The sequence below is a fragment of the Neolamprologus brichardi genome, chromosome 23 (genome assembly GCF_056152115.1).
Source record: "Neolamprologus brichardi isolate AB-2024 chromosome 23, ASM5615211v1, whole genome shotgun sequence".
Lineage (NCBI taxonomy): Eukaryota > Metazoa > Chordata > Actinopteri > Cichliformes > Cichlidae > Neolamprologus > Neolamprologus brichardi.
The window spans coordinates 7372132-7390861 of record NC_142125.1 but is presented as its reverse complement, the minus strand read 5'-3'; the positions used below and the strand labels follow the sequence as shown (position 1 = coordinate 7390861).

General features: G+C 41.6%; 2 protein-coding genes across 2 annotated transcripts; both read right to left on the bottom strand.

Annotated features, from left to right (window-relative positions):
• Nucleotides 1-1979: 1979 nt before the first annotated feature.
• On the bottom strand, nucleotides 1980-11087 carry oma1 (OMA1 zinc metallopeptidase). Its single transcript, XM_087836576.1, is given in 10 exon segments — nucleotides 1980-3306; nucleotides 3308-3362; nucleotides 3364-3467; nucleotides 5391-5540; nucleotides 6062-6136; nucleotides 6280-6408; nucleotides 7840-7947; nucleotides 8053-8226; nucleotides 8412-8640; nucleotides 10387-11087. Coding segments are annotated over 10 exon segments (1539 nt in total). The 5' UTR covers nucleotides 10725-11087; the 3' UTR covers nucleotides 1980-3129.
• Nucleotides 11088-12099: 1012 nt separating this feature from the next.
• On the bottom strand, nucleotides 12100-18116 carry mysm1 (Myb-like, SWIRM and MPN domains 1). The gene is made up of 20 exons (XM_087836531.1): nucleotides 18052-18116; nucleotides 17805-17877; nucleotides 17659-17729; nucleotides 17212-17286; nucleotides 17035-17119; nucleotides 16794-16892; nucleotides 16072-16594; nucleotides 15758-15992; nucleotides 15547-15677; nucleotides 15362-15465; nucleotides 15192-15269; nucleotides 15021-15103; nucleotides 14875-14929; nucleotides 13860-13910; nucleotides 13692-13766; nucleotides 13403-13591; nucleotides 13167-13299; nucleotides 12868-12973; nucleotides 12680-12737; nucleotides 12100-12565 (listed from the first exon to the last, which is right to left on the bottom strand). The coding sequence occupies exons 1-20, from the start codon at nucleotides 18105-18107 to the stop codon at nucleotides 12269-12271; spliced, it is 2577 nt and encodes an 858-aa protein (XP_087692657.1). The 5' UTR covers nucleotides 18108-18116; the 3' UTR covers nucleotides 12100-12268.
• Between the last annotated feature and the right edge of the window lie 614 nt (nucleotides 18117-18730).

Here is an 18730-nt window from a genome sequence, read left to right as displayed (position 1 = left end):
CAAATTTAGGTTTTAGGCGATTTAAAAACTGCCATGTTCTGTTTTTATTACATTTATACAATGTCTAGCACTTTTTTTAATGGCTCATGTCGACAATAACAAAATATTTTAAAAAGCGGTCTTTACTTTTCTATGAGCCTCATTGCTGTAAAACATTCCAAATCTAATTCTGACTCATTAGTAAGCCTCTGGGGTGCTTCTGTCTCATACTGCAGACACAACCTCTGAGACTTGAATGTGTGCATGTTTGAGACAGCGTCTTTAATTACCCAGGTAACACATCCAGATGCTCCATCACTCTGGCAATGGCAGTGATTAAAAGGAGTAAAATATTCATTTCAATCAGACACCCACATGCCACATGTATAATTAATGTGCAGCGGAAGGACGCAGCAACTTTTACACCAGCGACACACATACACACGCTTTTCCATCACCATATTCCCTCTGCACATAACAGCCAGCTGCTGCATTTGTGTGTCTGTCTTTGTCGGGGCGGATCCAAGAAATGGAACCGTGGATGAGCCACTTCGAGCAATACTCCACAGGGAGGTCAAAGGTTAGCCAGACTGCATTCTGGGACATCATTCAGCCACCTACACAGCAGATGTGTTGTGCTGCTCTTTCGCTGCCTTTACTCTCTCTGGGAGTGTTTTTGTTGGGAAAACAGCATCTTTAGTTTGCCACTTATCAAGCATTCAGCTTTCTGTGGTGTGGGTGTGCTGCCTTCACTGCTCCTTCTTCTACTTTTCAACAGTTCTGTGTTTATGTCAATACCTCAAAATACCTGTGAGCGGTTTGCAGAGGTCTCAGAAGCTGTCTGATGTCTCTAGTGGGTGGAAGACTATACAAACTCAAAACAATGTGAGACTTAAGGTGAATTTACAGACATAAAGTAGACATTTGATTTTTAACTTAGTTTGTGGAAAAGATCTTATCTGCTCAAGGCTGCGCATGCGAACAGAGAAACCACATCGAACAGGACTTTCCCATGCAGGATTCGTGCTGCATGTTAAAAATTAAACATCTGATTTGCATGTAAATCACCCCAAAAGATTCTCTCTTTCACACACTTGAAATGAAATCTTTTCTTTTCTCCTGTCAATCCCCATGGTTCCAGTTTGTTTTCTATTTCTGTCCTTTCAATCCATCTGACTGCTGTCTCTTTGTTTCCCTTGATTAAGCCCTCTGTCGGAGTATTGTTTAGACTCCAGCAGTAGGCTACAATTACTCAGCGCACTGTGTGTATTGTATCACGCTCATTACAATTACCTCTGGGTGTGAGTGTGTCATCTGTTGCTGCTCATGTTCCAATTTCTCTGCGAGTGGGGAGGAAGCTGCATCCAGCTGCCACAGTGTGCATGCAACAATATGACCCTGAAATAGATTATCTACATTATAATGAATGGGACCTGTGTATCCAAAAGTCCATAAAAAGGTCAAAATTGCCAAAAGAGACAACTTGTGTTCAGCAGCAGATAGTGAAAAGGCCCATACTCCAAAGCTGTTTAATACACATAATTTACACAAAATTGATCTCGTATTCAAGAAGCTACAACTTGTAGCAGTTGGCAGACATTACAAAAGAGCTGGGATGAGGCTGACTGATGGATATTCTAGTAGCTTTCGTTTGATTACAACTGGCTTTGCATAATGTGGTCAATGAGATTTCAAAACTTTACATCTCTCTGATCAGCTGTGAACAGACAGCAAGGATATTCCCCAGGAGCCAAGCATCAATAAGTAAACCGCTGCCGCCACACGCACATATGAACACTTCAAAAGAAGCTCATCTTTCACCCCAGAATCTAATTGGTTGGTGTGACGATGCAAGGCGTTTGATGTTCCCTTACGTAATGTCACACAGGCTGAGAATTTTACGCATATCCATATTACATTTCTGTTTGTTTTGCCGTATGCGCCCCTTTGATTGATGTCAATTAATAGATTTTAGAATAAAGGAGAAAAAAGAAGATATATCCAAGTTTGAATTTTATTCGCTAGTCACCTGCAAACAGAATACATATCACCTGAGTTATGAATGTGCAAAAACCAATATGTGCTTTTCATTGGCTTGTTATGGACTGACCACTTACTCTAAAGGAGAAACCAACCCTAATATAGACCTACCCTGTGTTTTACCCTGTAAGAGAAAGCCTCCACAGCAGGTGTAAGACTCCCAACTGTTGTTTTTGGAGGTTAGTTCAGGTTCGGTGCCTAAAAAGCGTGACACAAATAAAATAATTTACCTCCCCACCCAAAAAAAAACATAGTAGTATCATTTTTGATTTCACAGTGTAACCAAGTGTACCATTTAGTCTCCGCGCGCACACACACGCACATAAAACATTACCAAGATTTGAACCATAACTGCCCTCCCCTCTTCACAGTATGACTGCTCCCGCAGGCTGTTGTTGTAAATATGAATGTTTTCTCAGTCAACTTGCCTTGTTAAATAAGATTTTACAAAATCCCATGAAAGATTTCTCAAAGCTTGACGGCTGATATTGGCATTCCCGTGCAGAGCGCTGTGTTTTAAAACCCGCAAACAACCCAGCATAAATTTACACCATTAAGTCCCCCGGGCTAGAAAACAGATAAAGTGCTGTGCGTGTGGCATGAGAATGCAGTAGTCATAATGAGAATGTAGATGTCCTCTGGATGCCATGGACGCTGCCTCCAACAAGCACACGTAAGTGCTTACTCTCGTCTGTTGCCGTGTGTCAATGAATAATGCACATATTAATCTGGCAATGTATGGAAGCTAATTAATTCAGTATTTTCCTATTCAAGGTTATCTAATTAATGTGGTATCTTTGTAGTCATTAGGCATGGATAAAATTCTTGATTTATCTTCGTCAGCCTTTTTACCTCACTTTTCTACTGATTTATATAATGACCCGCAGTCACTTCCTTTGTAAAACAACCTCCAGCTCCACCCTCGATTGTGGTGGTATCTGCAGTCTCTGCAATGGTGGGTGAGAATTTAACCCTTTTAGCGCCTTCGCACTCAGGTGCATTTTTTTCCAATTTAATAGACAATAAGAGAAAGGTTGCTAGCTGCAGTTCATACTCCACTATAGTCAGTCAAGTTTATTCAAGGAAGTTGGTGATGATTTAACACCCCTGTCAGCTGGTGCTCTGCAATACGTCCTGGGATCCCTCCTCTGCAGCAGTAGCAGTGGCACGGGCTGCCATAACTCTCTCTGGAATTGCAGCTGGGACCGGGCCTTTGCTTAAATGATCTGCATCTGGGGAAGAAGGAAGTGCAGTTTGGGCAAGGAATGCTGCAGGCAGTCTTGTGGGGGACTGAGGTGGGGCTGTGGGTCAACACAGGTTTGTCTCCCCTCTCTGGCCCTTCACTCCCTGGTGTTTTTCAGCAACACACGGACGCTCTTAGAGAAAACATCACGAGGATCAGTAGCAGGCAGAGCAGGACAGACGCATCTTTCCCTCAGCTCCAGAGCCTGAACAGATAAAAAGCAAAAGGACAGACACACACTTTAAGCAAAACAAACCAAGATTAAGGGCTGGTGAAAACTCTATGTACAAACTAAAATGCTAGCTTACGTGCAGGCACATTAAACTTAATTCATGCAAAGTCACATTTATAGTTACCATCTGACACCTTTCAACCAGTCATGTGCCCTCCTGCTTGTCAAAAGCTCAAAAGCTACAGCAGAGTCACATTTTTCCAAATCTGAGAAGCGGAGGATCTGACTTGAGCGACTTTTAAATTATGCCCTAAAGCATACCTGTTTTAATGTTTACTTTACTCTTAATGGGATCTTAATTAACTGAACGAACCTTGTGCTATGCTAATCAGTCTTAAAACTAGCAATTAAGACCAAAAAGGAGGAAAGTGTTTACTGAGGAGTAGCATCGTTTCCTCATAGACTTCTTTTCACAAACAGATGTACTGCCCACTACTGGCCATTTGAAAGAATGCAGTTTTGATGCACTTCTGCACTGACTTGGAAGCCGCGTCCATCTTTTATATACATTCTATGGTTTTATAGAGAAACAGAAAATTATAGTGTGTCTCTGAATAAAAGACATGGAAGCAGCTATTGTAGGCCAACATTAGCATGAAAGAGCCATGTAACTAGCTTGGCTAAAATGGTTACGGTTAAAAATATTCCAGTATGTGACGGAGCTAATGGAAACTTCAATCACACCCCGGCCGATAAATATATTCTCTCCGTCTGTCTCACACACCTACGCACATCCCAAGTCATTAATCTCTCACTTAGCATCACCTACAAGACTGAGCACATACGTGTACTTCCCACTCAACAGGCTCTCCCTCTCATGTTACCAGTGGACTTGATGTGCTGTGCTTAAGGATGATGAGCGCGCTCGTGGAGGTGGAGTGCCCCCACAAGAGTCGGGTTAAGTAGCTTGAGGCTGTCACCCTTTGCAAGGTTAAAAACATCACATTATGCATCGCTTTCACCAGACTGAGCTCGGCTGTTAACTGACTCATACATGCTGCTATGCTGGATCGAACAGTTAAGCATTGGAGGTACCAGAAACCGAGTCTTCTCAGCACCACACACACACAAAGCAGGGCAATTAATCCCCAAACAACAGTCTTCATCACTTCACTGCCTGTGGCTACAGCCTGGCCTGGACAACAACTGCTGCTAGAGGTCAATCTACCTCACAGGGATACGACCGGGTGCACGAGCACATACACAGAACATGCACATATTCAACGACATAGGCACCTGATGGACGATTAGTGGTTTACCCATCTGTTCGTCTTTGTGCTTGGAGCATCTGACAGTGCTCCAACAGTCCAAATAACAGTCAAGGTTAACCTCACTGCTGTCTCATACATAGATTATTAATCCACCTTTCTGCTAACACTTACACGCACAGAAAAAGTTGTGAGGGCTGTGGATGCTGACAGTTTCGACTGAAACTGCTGTCTTAACTGGTTGTTGATTTCCTTATAGACTTAAGATACCATTGATTGGCTGGTCACACTGCCAACACTGAGCTGCTAATGTGGGGCTGTTTTCTTTCAGGCACTCAACTCAAATCCTTCAAGACATTCAGCTAAGCAGACATCCAGGCCCTGGCACAGCAAAATGTTTTTGCTGTCTTCCTAAAACCCCACGTTTCTCCTTCCTTTCTGCCCTCCTCTCCATGTCTGCAGGTGGATTTATATCTCTCCAGACGCTTCATTAGTTCCATTAAGAAACTTTCCAACAGCTCCTAAAGCTACACTGTTTCTCCTGAAAAACAGAAAGGAGTAGGGCTGTGTCCCCACACAGGCCTCACAGATTTCTTCACTTCAAAGTTGGGGCAAACATATGACTAAGAACCGACACAATAGTTTAGGGGGAAACAATCTAAGGAAAAAATACTGCGTGTGTCTATACCTCTGGTATGAGACGGTCCAGCTGAGCGACTCTGTTCCTGTGCGATGGGTGTGTGGACAACCATTCAGGCAAGGTGGGCTCTCCTGATAGTTGGTCTCTGAGTTCCATCTGCTGCCAGAATACAGGTCCTGCTCGCACATCGGCACATGCCTGTAAATAATACACACACCTCAGAAACACACACATGAAGTGGCATCCCACTGTTTTGTGCTGAGATAAAAAATCTTCACTTTAGTTTCCTTTGACAACAGTGCCCCCTAGTGTCCTGTGGATAGATTGTATGATTGGGGAGCATTAGAGGAAACTGAATAAGGTTAAAATAAAGAACAGCCTATAAAGAGTAAAAACATTTTAAAATTAGTCCTTAATTTTTAACCCCAAAAGTACTACTGACCTTGAAAAACGCCTGCACCAACAATTGAGTAGCTATTGCAAATCCATAACATGAGGGGAAAAAAAGACTGAAAATGGCTGAGAAATCCTGACTTTCAATCTCAAGCTCCAAAAAGCTGGATTTAACACTTTTCCTCGAGTCATTAGCCTGGTTGCATGTTTTTAACCCTAAAAATATCATCAGAGTGAATGCAACCGACGACAAAACACAGGTGAAAACACAAAAGAAGGCACCGCTTGAGCCAGATAAATGGTGACCAAATTGGTGACAGTGATACCTTAGCAGCCAATTGCAATCCGACTTGATCTGCCTCAGCCTCCAGTTTCCGACTGAAAGGGCGTTGAAACAGCAGCTAGAAAAGAAAAAAGCAGATTTCTGTGTAGGTGTGTAAAAACTACAAGATTATTGTACATTTTTATCTTCCAGTCCTTTTTTAAACTGCTGTAACTTTAATACTTCATATATATTTTCAGATAATGAATATTAATTCCTCACCTCTCTAAGCTTGCCCTGTACCCAGTGTCCCAGCATTGACAGGCTGTCGTGAGGACACATGGCCCAGATGGCTATCAGGAGAACAACAGACAGGAGCTCCAGGACATGAGACATACTGGCCTGTTCTGCCTGTGGAGGCAGTGAGGGCGAAGGAAAAGAAAAGGAAGAAAGGAGGATAAAAGAGAAAAATATAAGAGCAGAAAAATAGAGGTAAAAAGTTTTGGGGAGGTGATTGAGGCTGCTGAAACATATTGATTGTTCCCATCTATTTTAGTGGAACATTTACGCTGTAACAGATTTAGAGGTTTTAACAGCCAATCCAATAGAGCACACCTACTGGGTAATACCAAGCCCATCGATGCTCATTCCCTTCATCTAATTAAAATCTCCTTCAAGCATTTCCTCTGAGGACGTTTAAAGTCTTGAAATACCCACAACTTCATTAGACACTTTTTTAGAACAAGAAAAATGGGCTTTAAAGCTGGAGAGAGAAAAAAAGACAGCCATCTGCGGAGAATTAATAAAGCACAGCAGTGCCTGAGGTCACTTTGGTCATCAGAGCACTGGCAGGATTAGTGACTGTTTGGATGTGATTGTCACTGAGTCTTTTATCAACGGCTGATGCAACAAGACTGCAACAGATGCCACTTCAGCTGATATGATACTTCCGAGACAGAGCAGAAGTGATGAATAGTCAGGAGATCTCAGTGTATAATGCAGTATATTCTGCACCTGTAGGGGGTCCACATGCATATTTTACAGTGCTGTGTGGAACCTCCAAGACTGTGCCAAGGGCTAATAAATGACTAAAGTTTGTTCTTGAGCAATATTTGCACTTTAAGTGTTTTCAGTGACTCATTCACTGCAACATCTGCTGCTGATCAGCTAAGCCTATTAGATGTCAGCATACTGCACAGGTCTTTGTGCACTGCAGCACTTCAGCCTCAGAAACTAAACAGGTGCGAGGTTTGCTGCACTCAACTGAGTGCTTGTCTGTTACGGAAGAGTATGCACTCAATGCATGAGAGAAAACATACAATCAAGGGATTTGTTTCTGTTAATAATACCAGTGGCAGGCGTAATTTTTTGCCTATTGTATAACTCCACTTATAATAAATAGTTCCAACATCATTTTAACAATCAAAATAAATGCTTTTTAAGGTCCATTTAAGACTTCAAGAAATAAAAATTAAGATCCAATAATGTCAAAATTATGCACTATTTTTAGGCTTTTATACACAAGCCATTTTCAACAATGCAAAAATCCATACAACCCAGTACTTCACATTATATTCTTTCCCACACATACCAGGCTTAAACAAACCATTTCCAAATTTAATACCTTCACCAGATTTTGGGGAAATATGAAATATTTTAAGGTCTTATTTTTCTTGAATTTAATTTCAGAGTTTAAGACTTTTTAATGATCCAGAGAAACCCTGTATTATCTGTAAAAAAGAAACCTATTCACTCTCAAGGTCAAGTCTTAAGGTAAATTTATGATGTGGAGTATAAACTATGCTATAACAGCAAACAGTCCGTGGGGGGTTATGTACTTACAGCGTGTCCCAGTAACGCATGAGCCATCTCGTGTCCCAGTATAATAGTGAGCTGGTGAACATCTGCAATGGCTTCCAGCATTCCAGTAAAAATGAAGACATTTCCATTCTACACAAAGAATGGGAAATAACTTTTTAATCTTTGTAGGTGTGTAAACACTAGATTGCACCTTATAATAGTAACATTTTTAGTGTTCAGCTTGTCTTTACTTACCGGTAGTACAAAGGCATTAACGCTGGGACTTTGCACCACATGGACAGTCCAGCTGATGTCATTCACTTCAGGGATGTCCTTGTTCCTTTGTGCCAGGTGCTGCACCACCCCCTTCACCACCTGGTGACGAGGGTCAGTGACTGGAACAAGCAGCTCTGCATACTCCTCCATGTACTGAAACACAGAGATGACAACAAATATTTAAGGAAGAATTTCATTAAAAATGACATTTTTTCCATCTTGTTCCATTTAACTATTCACCTTCTTACTTGTTGACTCAATAAATCTTCTTAGAAATGTTTGTAGAATGGATATTTGTGATTTTCTCACAATGTCACATGCAACACAACGTCTCTCACCGCATCTGAAGTCAGAGCTGCCATCTCCATGTAGTTCTCTTTACTGAACACAAGAAGGCGGGTCCGTCCTGTCAGCGGGGACTCGTCAAGGTGCGTTAGGAGGAAGAGGGCTACAATCATAATAGCAACACCTGCACCCCCTGCTAGATGCCAGCGCTTCTGCCATGCATATTTGCGCACCAGCTGCTGCCGTTTGTCTGGTAAGGCCACCCACCACTTCCTTATGCTCCTGTTCAAAAAGAGGGGCTTTAGTGCTGCTGTAAATCCTTATGTAGCTCAGGCAGTACATTTAACACCTTATTCCAACAATTAGAACTAAATTAATGATCTAAAGCATGTTTAAAAAAATGCTCGGAGAAAAAGCCTGATGAAAGATTAGCAACCAAAGTTTCCCATAATAATGTAAGATAATAATGCAGAACAATAACCTCTAACAATAACAATAACCTCTGAGGTTAGGCTTTCCAGAGAAGCCTAACCTCAAATAAAGTGCCAAAACATGCATAAATTCGGCAGGTAAATTTTGTAGCACTGCTCAAAGGCCAAAAAAATGCCTGCTCTCTATTCTGTTAGAGGCAGGGAGGGGGAGACAAAATAAGACTAAATAAATACTGAAACCTCACATGCCATGTCTGCTAAATGATACCATCACAGTCACTCGGTTTCATGGATTAATTTGTACCAGTTAATTAAAACATAAAGCATGGAAACAATTTAGACAGTAATTTATTTGTTCTTATTTAAATCCAATAATTAAAACAGTTGATAAAACAATTAGGAGCGTGTTCATGATTTAATTAAACATTAAGTGTTGTTAAATGATATTATGCCTTAAAGCAAAAAGGATCTGTATTAGGAGCTTTTCTATTGACACAACTTATTAAATTCTTGCTTTTTATTTACATTCCATATTTAAAATGTTACATCTATTTGAATTTGTAGACCATTATAGACTATAGTGTCGTATTTATACTGATTAACCACTTCAGTCTATACTTTTTAGGGGGGGACACATTGGTTGTGATTTTGCCCCTGTACACCACCACACTTTACTTAATATTATTTAAAAAAATTAAGGTATGTTTGAAGTGCAAACTTTCAACTTAAATTCAAGTTGTTTAACAAAAGTCTTCCATTAGCTGTTTACAGCCAATTTTATCCAAGTTCCTTATTGTCAGAAGCACAAAAATAGGTAGACGACATTAAAGTGTAAAATTAAAAGATGCATTCAAAAGTGGAAATACAGCAGATTTTCAAAAAGGTGTAGACCACTGGTTACAGAGATCTGTCAAACATTGTGGAGGCAATGTTATGGCACGGGCAGGCATAGCTGCCAAAAAATTACTAATTAGAGTTAACTGATGATGTGGCCACAGATAGAATTAGCAAGTCTGGGGTCTAGAGGGCTATACTGTCAGCCAAAGAAGATTTTTATCCAAGCTTCATTGGATTCACAATATTCTGCCAGCCTTTTATCGGAGACTACAGCCAAGGAGCATCACAATCAGCCAGCATGGTAGCACAGTGGTTAGCACTACTGCCTTACAACAAGAAGCTTCTGGGTTTGAATCCACCATATGACTTGGGTCTTTCTCTCTGTATTCCAGCTCCTAACCCCAGTCTAAAGACATGCAGTTAGTGGGGTAAGGTTCATTGGAGATTACTTGGTGATGAAAAAGTCTGTGGTGTATTGGCCTGCCTCCTTGTCCCCAAATTGGACAAGGAGCTACATAACAAAATAATTGGTACTGTCTAAAATTATTATTCAGAAGAGGGGGCCATGTATAAAAATGCCTGTAATTTCTAAATATTTATTACAATTCTTTTCTGAAACCCCTTAAATAAAAGCTCAAAGACTGCATTTGAACTCTTAAATTTTTACAATCCACTGTGGTGGTGTTCAAAGCACAAACTACAAAAACTGTGTCTATCCAAAAGCTTGTGGACCTTCCTGCACACACTATGTGTTTCCTACCTGCCCAGTATTATAGCCATAATCTTTTGCAGAGGTTTGATTATCATCCATATGAGGGGAGCAGGCAGGGCCCTCAGGCGGGCAGAAGTGTGGAAGTAGTGTCCACATGGGGTCAGGACAGGACCGCAGGGAAGAGGAGCAGTGGCTTTGGAGTAAATCTGATAACTCGTTGTCCGTCCAGTCAAAGAAGCTCTCAAGCGTACAGATGTGCTTATGGTATTTCGCCAACTGCTCTGAGGGTAAACAGCTCGTCTGCATACCCGGAGGTTCCCGATAAAATGCGACGAAAGCAAACTGAAGTGACTGCTCCTGAAAAGACTTCCGCAAAGTAGAGCCATGTTTTAATTTAATTTAATTTTTTTTAATGCTACAATTTTTTTTTTAATTTATACGAGGACTGACCAAAAACAGTCAACGCAACGCGGTTATCTCATCCTAAAGGTCAAAATAAATCCGGTAGTGACACCTGGGGAGCTGCTCTCAGCTGTCAATGTCATCGCTAGAAGTGAACGCTACGTACACGTAAACTTGGTTATGGGAGGGGGGGGGAAGCCGCGGAACTCTGAAATGCCTTCATCAGTCCAAAAGTTGGTTTTTAACACCATTACACGCTGAGCTGAAACACATTAATGCCCGGTGAGCCGAAAGGACGCGATTTAAAATTAGAAACTAGCGTTAATTGTAGTTTCTGGAACGCGCGCTCCTCCCAAATGACTCCACCTAGAAACAGCCCCGTTACGAACGTTCCGCACACACAGCTCAAAGTTATATTATAAACGAGCTAAACGTTATAAACGTATTATAGAGCTGGAAGTTAACTGAATATATTTACATGTTAAATGTGTGTCTTTTTTTTTAAATCATACGCAGGCTACTGCTTTTAATCCACCATAGTTTGGAGGCAAATATTCTACTTTGTACTCAAGCACATTTATTTTCATGTTTTACTATTTAACTTTTTTTTGCTGTTAAAATAACACACATCAACTAATAAATTATCCTATTTTATTGTAGAGGTTCCCAAATCGTGTGCCAGATTAATGCCATAACTAACAATCTCAATAACTGCCAAACTTCAGACATGAACATAAGTGTGTGAAAACCGCTGATTATGTTAACCAGTTGTGTATATAAAGTATTTTTAACATTAGCTCCGGTTTCAACATTAAAGTGAAATAAACCACTGATTGATTAATGATCAATGTTAGATTGTTTCATGGGATTACTTTGGCATCATGAGCACTTTCACTTTTGGTATTTTCAGTTTATTTTGATCCTAATTTTAACATAAATGGGAACTGGAATGCAGGTTTTTCACTTAAGGGTATTTTTTCACTTTAGTGTAACTATCCATCCATTTTCTTCTGCTAATCCAACTTAGAGTCACAGGTGGGGGCTACATCCTATCCCAGCTGCCATAGCATGAGAGCCAGTGTACACCCTGGACAGTCCATCATACACATACAACTAGTTTAGAATCACCAGTTAACCTTGATAAATCAGAAAATCAGACATGCAGTAGTACGGATGTCTGATTTTCTGATTTATCAAGAGCCCCTTTGAATGTCTTGGCCACCACATGTTCTAAAATCATAGTACTGTCCCCTTGGACAGAAAACTTTAGTGAGGAGTAAATGACAAAACTTTAAACATAAATCATTAAAATATATATTCATGTGTTGCACTGAACACTCATAAAAAAGACCTGAAATATAAAAATAGATTTTTATTTTGATGCCAAAAAGAAACCTGTTAAACTGAGAAAAAATGTTCATGATAATTTCACTGGCAAAAACTCTCTCACACACACACCCAGTAATGAATGCCACAATGTATTCACAAAAGGTGTCATTCACTATTAAGTATGCTGCTGTATGGTTATTCACAGTAAATAGTCATGTTCGGTCGACAATACAGAGCCTAAATGCAACACGGTGCTGCCAGTAGTCTCAGATTCTTCTTGGTCCTTCTCTTCCTCTGGGCTGATCGGCTGATCAAAAGTTAGTTCGCCCGAGTCCACCAGCTTGGATGAGATATTTAAAGGTTCTCCTTCTTCAGAATTAGGCAACTGCTGCTTGGAAATAAAGTCAGATTTGAAAAGGGCCTGGATCTGGGTGAGAAAGGAGTCTCCCACCTCATCTGGGAGGGGTTCCAAGTACCTCGCCAGTGATGCCAGCATCTACATGATGAAGGTCGTGTAGTTAGTCACACATTAAAACTGTAAAAGTGGCTCAAAGTCACTCCATAGAATCACTGAAATTTGCAAACTGGGAAGACTGATGGTCGAACTGACCTTCTCCAAACATGTGAGATGGGAGTCTCTCCGGAATAGTCTGTCCATCTGCACACTCCTGACCAGCCACGGCAAAAATGAAAAATAAAATTCTTAGACACACCACCCAAAAAAAATTCAATAAAATTTAGGATCAGCTTAAGGGCACCAGTTCAAGATTAGACAATACAGTCTTGTGTCTCACTCACCCTGGTGCTTGAGAATATTTGTGGATGATCCACTGAGCCCTCCTCATCGTCTGCTCCCAGTCGGGGATGTCTTGTGATGACAGGAAGTCGAATCTGTACGGCAGCTCTGGGGAGGAACAGAGGCTGAGAGACTGAGCCAGAGGATAAAGTGTGTTACTGCGTACACAAAATCACTGACCTACATTGTCAGCTTGATTTCAAAGCCTCTTGATCTTAACTGTTTTGAAGTTTGAGTCGTGTGTGTGTGTGTGTGTGTGTGTGTGTGTGTGTGTGTGTGTGTTTGTGTGTGTTAGACTTACTCTGGGGGTCTGAAGGCTCCTGGTTCTCTTTTACCAATAAGCAGGTAGTCTGGGAGTGGGGGGAGGCATTAGCTGGGTCATATGGGCTCACTATCATCCCAATAAACGGGGCTCCACCACGTGAAAAATAACTCTGAAAGATTAAAAATAAACAAATAATAATACCAGACGTGAAAATAAAACCAGAAGTTCACAAGTAACTCATGTGCAAACTTATTTCATTCAGTCAGTTTTACCTGGAATTGGTGCTGCGTGTTTATGTCTCGCAGTGAAGGGTTAGGGTGGAAGGAGGGATGCGAGTGGTACCAGCCCACTACACTGAATCCCAGGGATGACAGCACATCACAGGCCTGTGTCTGAGACACTGGATCCATCTCACACTGCAGACCTGTGCTCACACTGTTACATGGCTCTGCTGCACAGATCTAAACACAGATTTATTAATCACAAAATAGAGTTTTCTGAATATAATGTGATTAAAAGTTTTATCCTGTTTGTCACATTGGTTCAGACTTCTTGACCTACCTTCAATACTTTTGCTTCTTCATTAAAAGTTCCACCAAGCAGACCAATGACTTCCCCCCTTGACACATGTGCATGCTGATTACAGAAAAGTTATCTGTCAATATAGGTAAAATCTGTTGTACATATATGAAAAAAACTGATCAGCTTGTGACTGAGTGTATAACATACCATATCCATGATGAGAAGAGTCTCAGCACAGACTATAACCTGGAATGGTTCCTAGGGTGATCAGTAAAGAACAGCTTAGAATAATTGATGACTACTTTGGAGAAAGGATCCTCTTAGTTTATGCAACAAAAAATGAAGAAAACATAATCTTATTAGATATAAGGTATATTTAATAATCCAGTCACCTACTCCTTATCCAGTAGCTGAAGTATATTACAGCTGACATAGGGCAAGAGGCAATGAGCACCCTGGAGAGTCTGCCAGTCCCTCACAGGGCCAACAACAGACACACTGACATCACACTGAATTTAGCTTTGCCCACCTAACCTGGGATGTGTGCTTTCAATTGGAGCAAAGGCACCATTAGAAGTCCTGTGGTGGTATTCATGTGGATGTAATTTTGACATGTACCACCCATTAACTGCAGATTAAGCATTCCCCATCCCCATGAAAATGGCTCTCCCTCATTAGTCTACCCAGCTGGACTGCGGTAAGTAGTCTAATTACACTGAATGGTAAATGGCCTGTATTTGTATAGCGCTTTTACTAGTCCCGCCTAGGGACCCCAAAGCGCTTTACACACCCAGTCATCCACCCATTCACACACACTGGTGGAGGCAAGCTACAGTTGTAGCCACAGCTGCCCTGGGGCAGACTGACAGAAGCGAGGCTGCCATATCGCGCCATCGGCCCTTCTGGCCAACACCAGTAGGCGGTAGGTGAAGTGTCTTGCCCAAGGACACAACGACCGAGACTGTCCGAGCCGGGGCTCGAACCGGCAACCTTCCGATTACAAGGCGAACTCCCAACTCTTGAGCCACGGTCGCCTGAAAAATCTCCTGAAGAATTTCTCAAGAAACAAATAGTCTAGTATCTATTCTGTATCTGGAAGATAAGCCTGATCAATGGAGGCCACGCCAATTACAGACACATCCATGATTTTTCCGGTTTTCTTTTAAAGTGGTGTGGTTAGTCAGTGTATCGGTGAAAAATCTTGATAAGAATGATCACTGACCTTTATATCCTCTTCAAAAGATCTGCAGGGAATCAGCTGGAAGGGGTCAAAAGAGCTGGTGGATAGAGTGGCATTATAAACATCCACATCATAAACCTCCTTGTGCTTATAATTTGGTACATTTTGCATCAGTCCACTGTGCTCACCCTCGGTATCTGGACATCTTGTAAGGTTTAGGCTGCTTCTTCATCTCCTCTCTCCGCAGAGCTAATTCTTCTGCACTTAGATGCTGATAAAGAAAAAACACAGAATCAGCAAACATATTAGTAAGAATGTAAATCGTAATTTGATTAAAAGTTGTTGTGCAGTGTCCATACCTCATACGTCTGTCCCTCCAAGTCTTTAGCATCACACCAGTTCCCCCAAATGTCCCGCACACGCCGCTTCCTGGTTCGCTACAACCAGTTAGAAGTTACAAGTCAAGTTCTGGCATGCTTAAAATTTAAATGCTTCCAGTGTCAGAGTCTATTGCTTTATGGGTACCGACCATGCTCTGCAGCCTCTGGGCGAGCTGATAGGCCTCCAGTACATCTTTGCCTTCCTTATGCTTGGAGCGGTCCATCACTTTTGGACGATTGTACACAGCTTGCTCTACAAAAAGGAAGTCAGAGCTTTAACATCGAAAAGAAGATAAAAATTCCCAAATCAGAAGACTCAGAGACACAGACTTACCGCAGTTGAAGTTGATTGCTCCAACGAGTTCCAGATAGGTGTGTATTCTCCCAATGCAGTTGACATCGCCACAGTTCTTTAGACCAGGGCGGACCGATGTCTTGTTTAGGTACTTGGGCTTGCTCTTCAGCCTAGTGGACAAAAATAGTAATAACCACTTTCTGTGCAAAGTTGTGTAAACAAAGTTATCAAACATGTAAACTTAGTTTACCATTGATCCAGGATGTAGTTTCTAATCTTCAGATATCTTTCAGGGGTTTTTGATGGTCGCCCCTCAAAGAACTCTGGGATAGCCTGCTTCTCATCCTCGGTTATGGTCTCTGTGTCCATCTCTATTTCTTGTTCAGGGGCCTTCAGCTCCTCCTCTTCATCATCTTCATTCTCCTCCTCCTCCTGGTCATTGTATGGTCTATCATTTAGATTCTTCTCAATCTTGTCTGAAGAATCTAGGACATCATAATGTGTGTCATTAATTTTTCCTATGACAGTGAGGTAAATACACAAAGCACAGTAAGTGTGAAGTACCCATTCCATCACTGTAAGCTTCTTCCAGTTGAGCAATGCCTGCTGAGAACATCTGCTTTGAGTCTGCGTGAGGCGGTGTCTGACAGCTTTGTGGAAATACCGACGCTGTCTTGTTGACCTTCTCATCTCGCTCTGTTACTCCAGGATCTTCTGAGCAACCAGGGAAAGATGAGGGTTGAAGACTTTGTGGAGAAAGAGAGCTGTGGCTCGGTTTCTCCTTCGTCTCATGGATGCTCTCTACCCCACTCAGACTTACATGTTCTTCTGTGGGGCTTTGACTCCCAGAATCTGTTTTCTCCTCAGGCCCACAGAAATCACTGCTGAGGACTGCCTGTGGTTTATTGCCTTCTTCGTCATCACTCAAGTCGTCAGTGATGTCTACATCCTCATCCTCATCGTCAGAAAGCTTCTCTATGCGGACAGCGTTGGCAAGAGTAGACACTTGACTGGAGGTGGGCTGAGGAGGTTGTAGGTGTATTATGGGAGCTACAGAGGGAGCCGCAGGACCAGGATCTGATTTTGCCTGAAAAATGTGTACACAAAAGTTTGTTTATTCTTGATTTTTATTTTCCAACATACCATTGCTAAGGACTCCTTCTGGTTGCATAGAGCGTATGTAGTTTGACTAAATTGCAGGGTTATATCTGCAGATGACTACAACTAAGCTTACATAACAGAAACCTGTCTTGTGCTGTTAGTATAATCCAGGTGGACTGTCTTACCTTATGTTTAAAATACTGCCTGGCGTAACTCTTAACCTGAAGAACGGTACGGCTTTCCATAAGCTTAGCAATCTTAGTCCACCTTCGACCAAACCGAGCCTGCAGAACAACACACCTCGGCAACTTGGACAATACACACAATCTGACTCACTTAAAACAATTATTAAATCCATTAAAGGCTGACCTTCCCAAACAGAAATTACATTTCAGACACAAAAGTTAACTTGCAGTGTAAGCATACCAGGCCTTCCTCAAACAGTTCTTTCTCCTGTTGGGACCATCGAGAGGATGAACCAGCAGACGAAGCTATGTTCTTGGCCGGAGACCTGTCCACACACAGACAAGTTCATGAATACCAAGGAAATGAGGAATCAGTGTACTGCGCTCATCATCAAGGCTGATGGAAGAAATTACTCACTTTTTCACTTTGTTTTTTTTGTGAGGATCACTGTGCCAAATGTGGTCGGGAATCTCCTTACCTGTCAGGTAATATCTTCAATTATAGTTGAGGACAACTGATTTCATAACCAGCAACAAAATTAGTATTTAAACTATGTAATCAACACAATATAAGGAGCTTCAGCTACTAGTCGAAATTATGTTGAGATGTTTTGGGTTACTCCTGCACTAACAGGACAAGTGAACATAAAATAATATAACACATTCCCCCGCTATAATTCAATTTACTGTAAGGGGAAGCGTTACATTTTTTTCTTTTAATTTGTCATCTGTCCGTATGTTTACATTAGCCAGAGCATGGGGCAGTTATTAGGTAATCCGAAGCACTCCCAGCTACGTCCTGTTATTCCTGTAGTTAACCTCAATGCATCACTATGCAGTGCGTTTAAGGGCGGTAAAAGGATACTGTTCCTCTAGCAACATCCTCTCTATCACCTCTCTGTTCTCCGGGCTGATGGAGCTGTCCAGCTCCCAGGGCTGCACAAAGGACAGACGGAGAGTCAACACGAGCACCCACAGCCAGAAAAACAACTGAGCTTGACGAAGTCATACCAGTATCCAGGCGCTGCTCTTCCCTGTAGGCTGCATGAACTGCTCCTGCACCAAACCTCCTCCGTCCATCTCCCTAAAACAGCGAGAAAAGAAGCTGTGATCAGCAGAGCAGACGCCTCCAGAGCTAATCCCAGCTGCTGTTATCCTGCGCCAACATCCGGGTCACCGCTAACTCGCGTAGACCACAGCACAGAAGCCCACCAAACAGCACAGCCATCAATTAATCCAAATAAACAGGCGTCATTACCCAATATTGTTATCAAAGTCATCTCCTTCGATGTCAACATCCACCTCGTCCTCCATGTTACTCGATAAACGTAAACAGCAGAGAGAAAACAGAGAAGGCGCGCTGGAGGAGAACAGAGGCCACTGTGACTCACAGCGACACCCTGTGGCTGGATGTCGTTTAATACGTTTAAAGTTGCTTTACTGCCACCTTCTGGTTTAAATTCACCTTAAAGTGGGTTTATTATGCTTTTTTTTAAAAAAAAATTATTTATATTGGACGCTTATAAAAAAAAACTTGTTATCCTAAAGTTCAGGCTTCAGAGTTCTCTAATTGCTCTTATTTTTCTCTTGGATCTATATGATGTCAAAGAGACATATTACAGGATATCATGAGCACAACAACCCCAACTACCCCACCCTTAAACCTTCTGTTTAATAGCGGCAGCCAGTCAGCCTTAAAGGTAAGCTGTCCCTGCAGTGGGAAGAGGTAAAAATGGTTCCTTTTAGACCGCGAATCATTGTGATGCCCACCGCAAGATAAATAAGTAAATAAATAATGATGAGCATAAGATGCACACTTTAATGTTCAGTTGTATTACACTTCTAATTAATCAGATTTAAACATATACTGCTATGACATATGTAATATTATATATTTTATTGATATATTTCTTCCCCCAACATAATAAAGATGGACA

What these genes read in the sequence shown, in the direction of transcription:
- mysm1 (XM_087836531.1), bottom strand. Translation starts at nt 18,107, where the DNA reads ATGGAGGACGAGGTGGATGTTGACATCGAAGGAGATGACTTTGATAAC. An exon ending in AACTGTTTGAGGAAGGCCTG is followed by an intron (nt 16,893 to 17,034) that starts GTATGCTTACAC and finishes GTTGTTCTGCAG; the next exon opens with GCTCGGTTTGGTCGAAGGTG. An exon ending in AACTACATCCTGGATCAATG is followed by an intron (nt 15,678 to 15,757) that starts GTAAACTAAGTT and finishes TTTGTCCACTAG; the next exon opens with GCTGAAGAGCAAGCCCAAGT.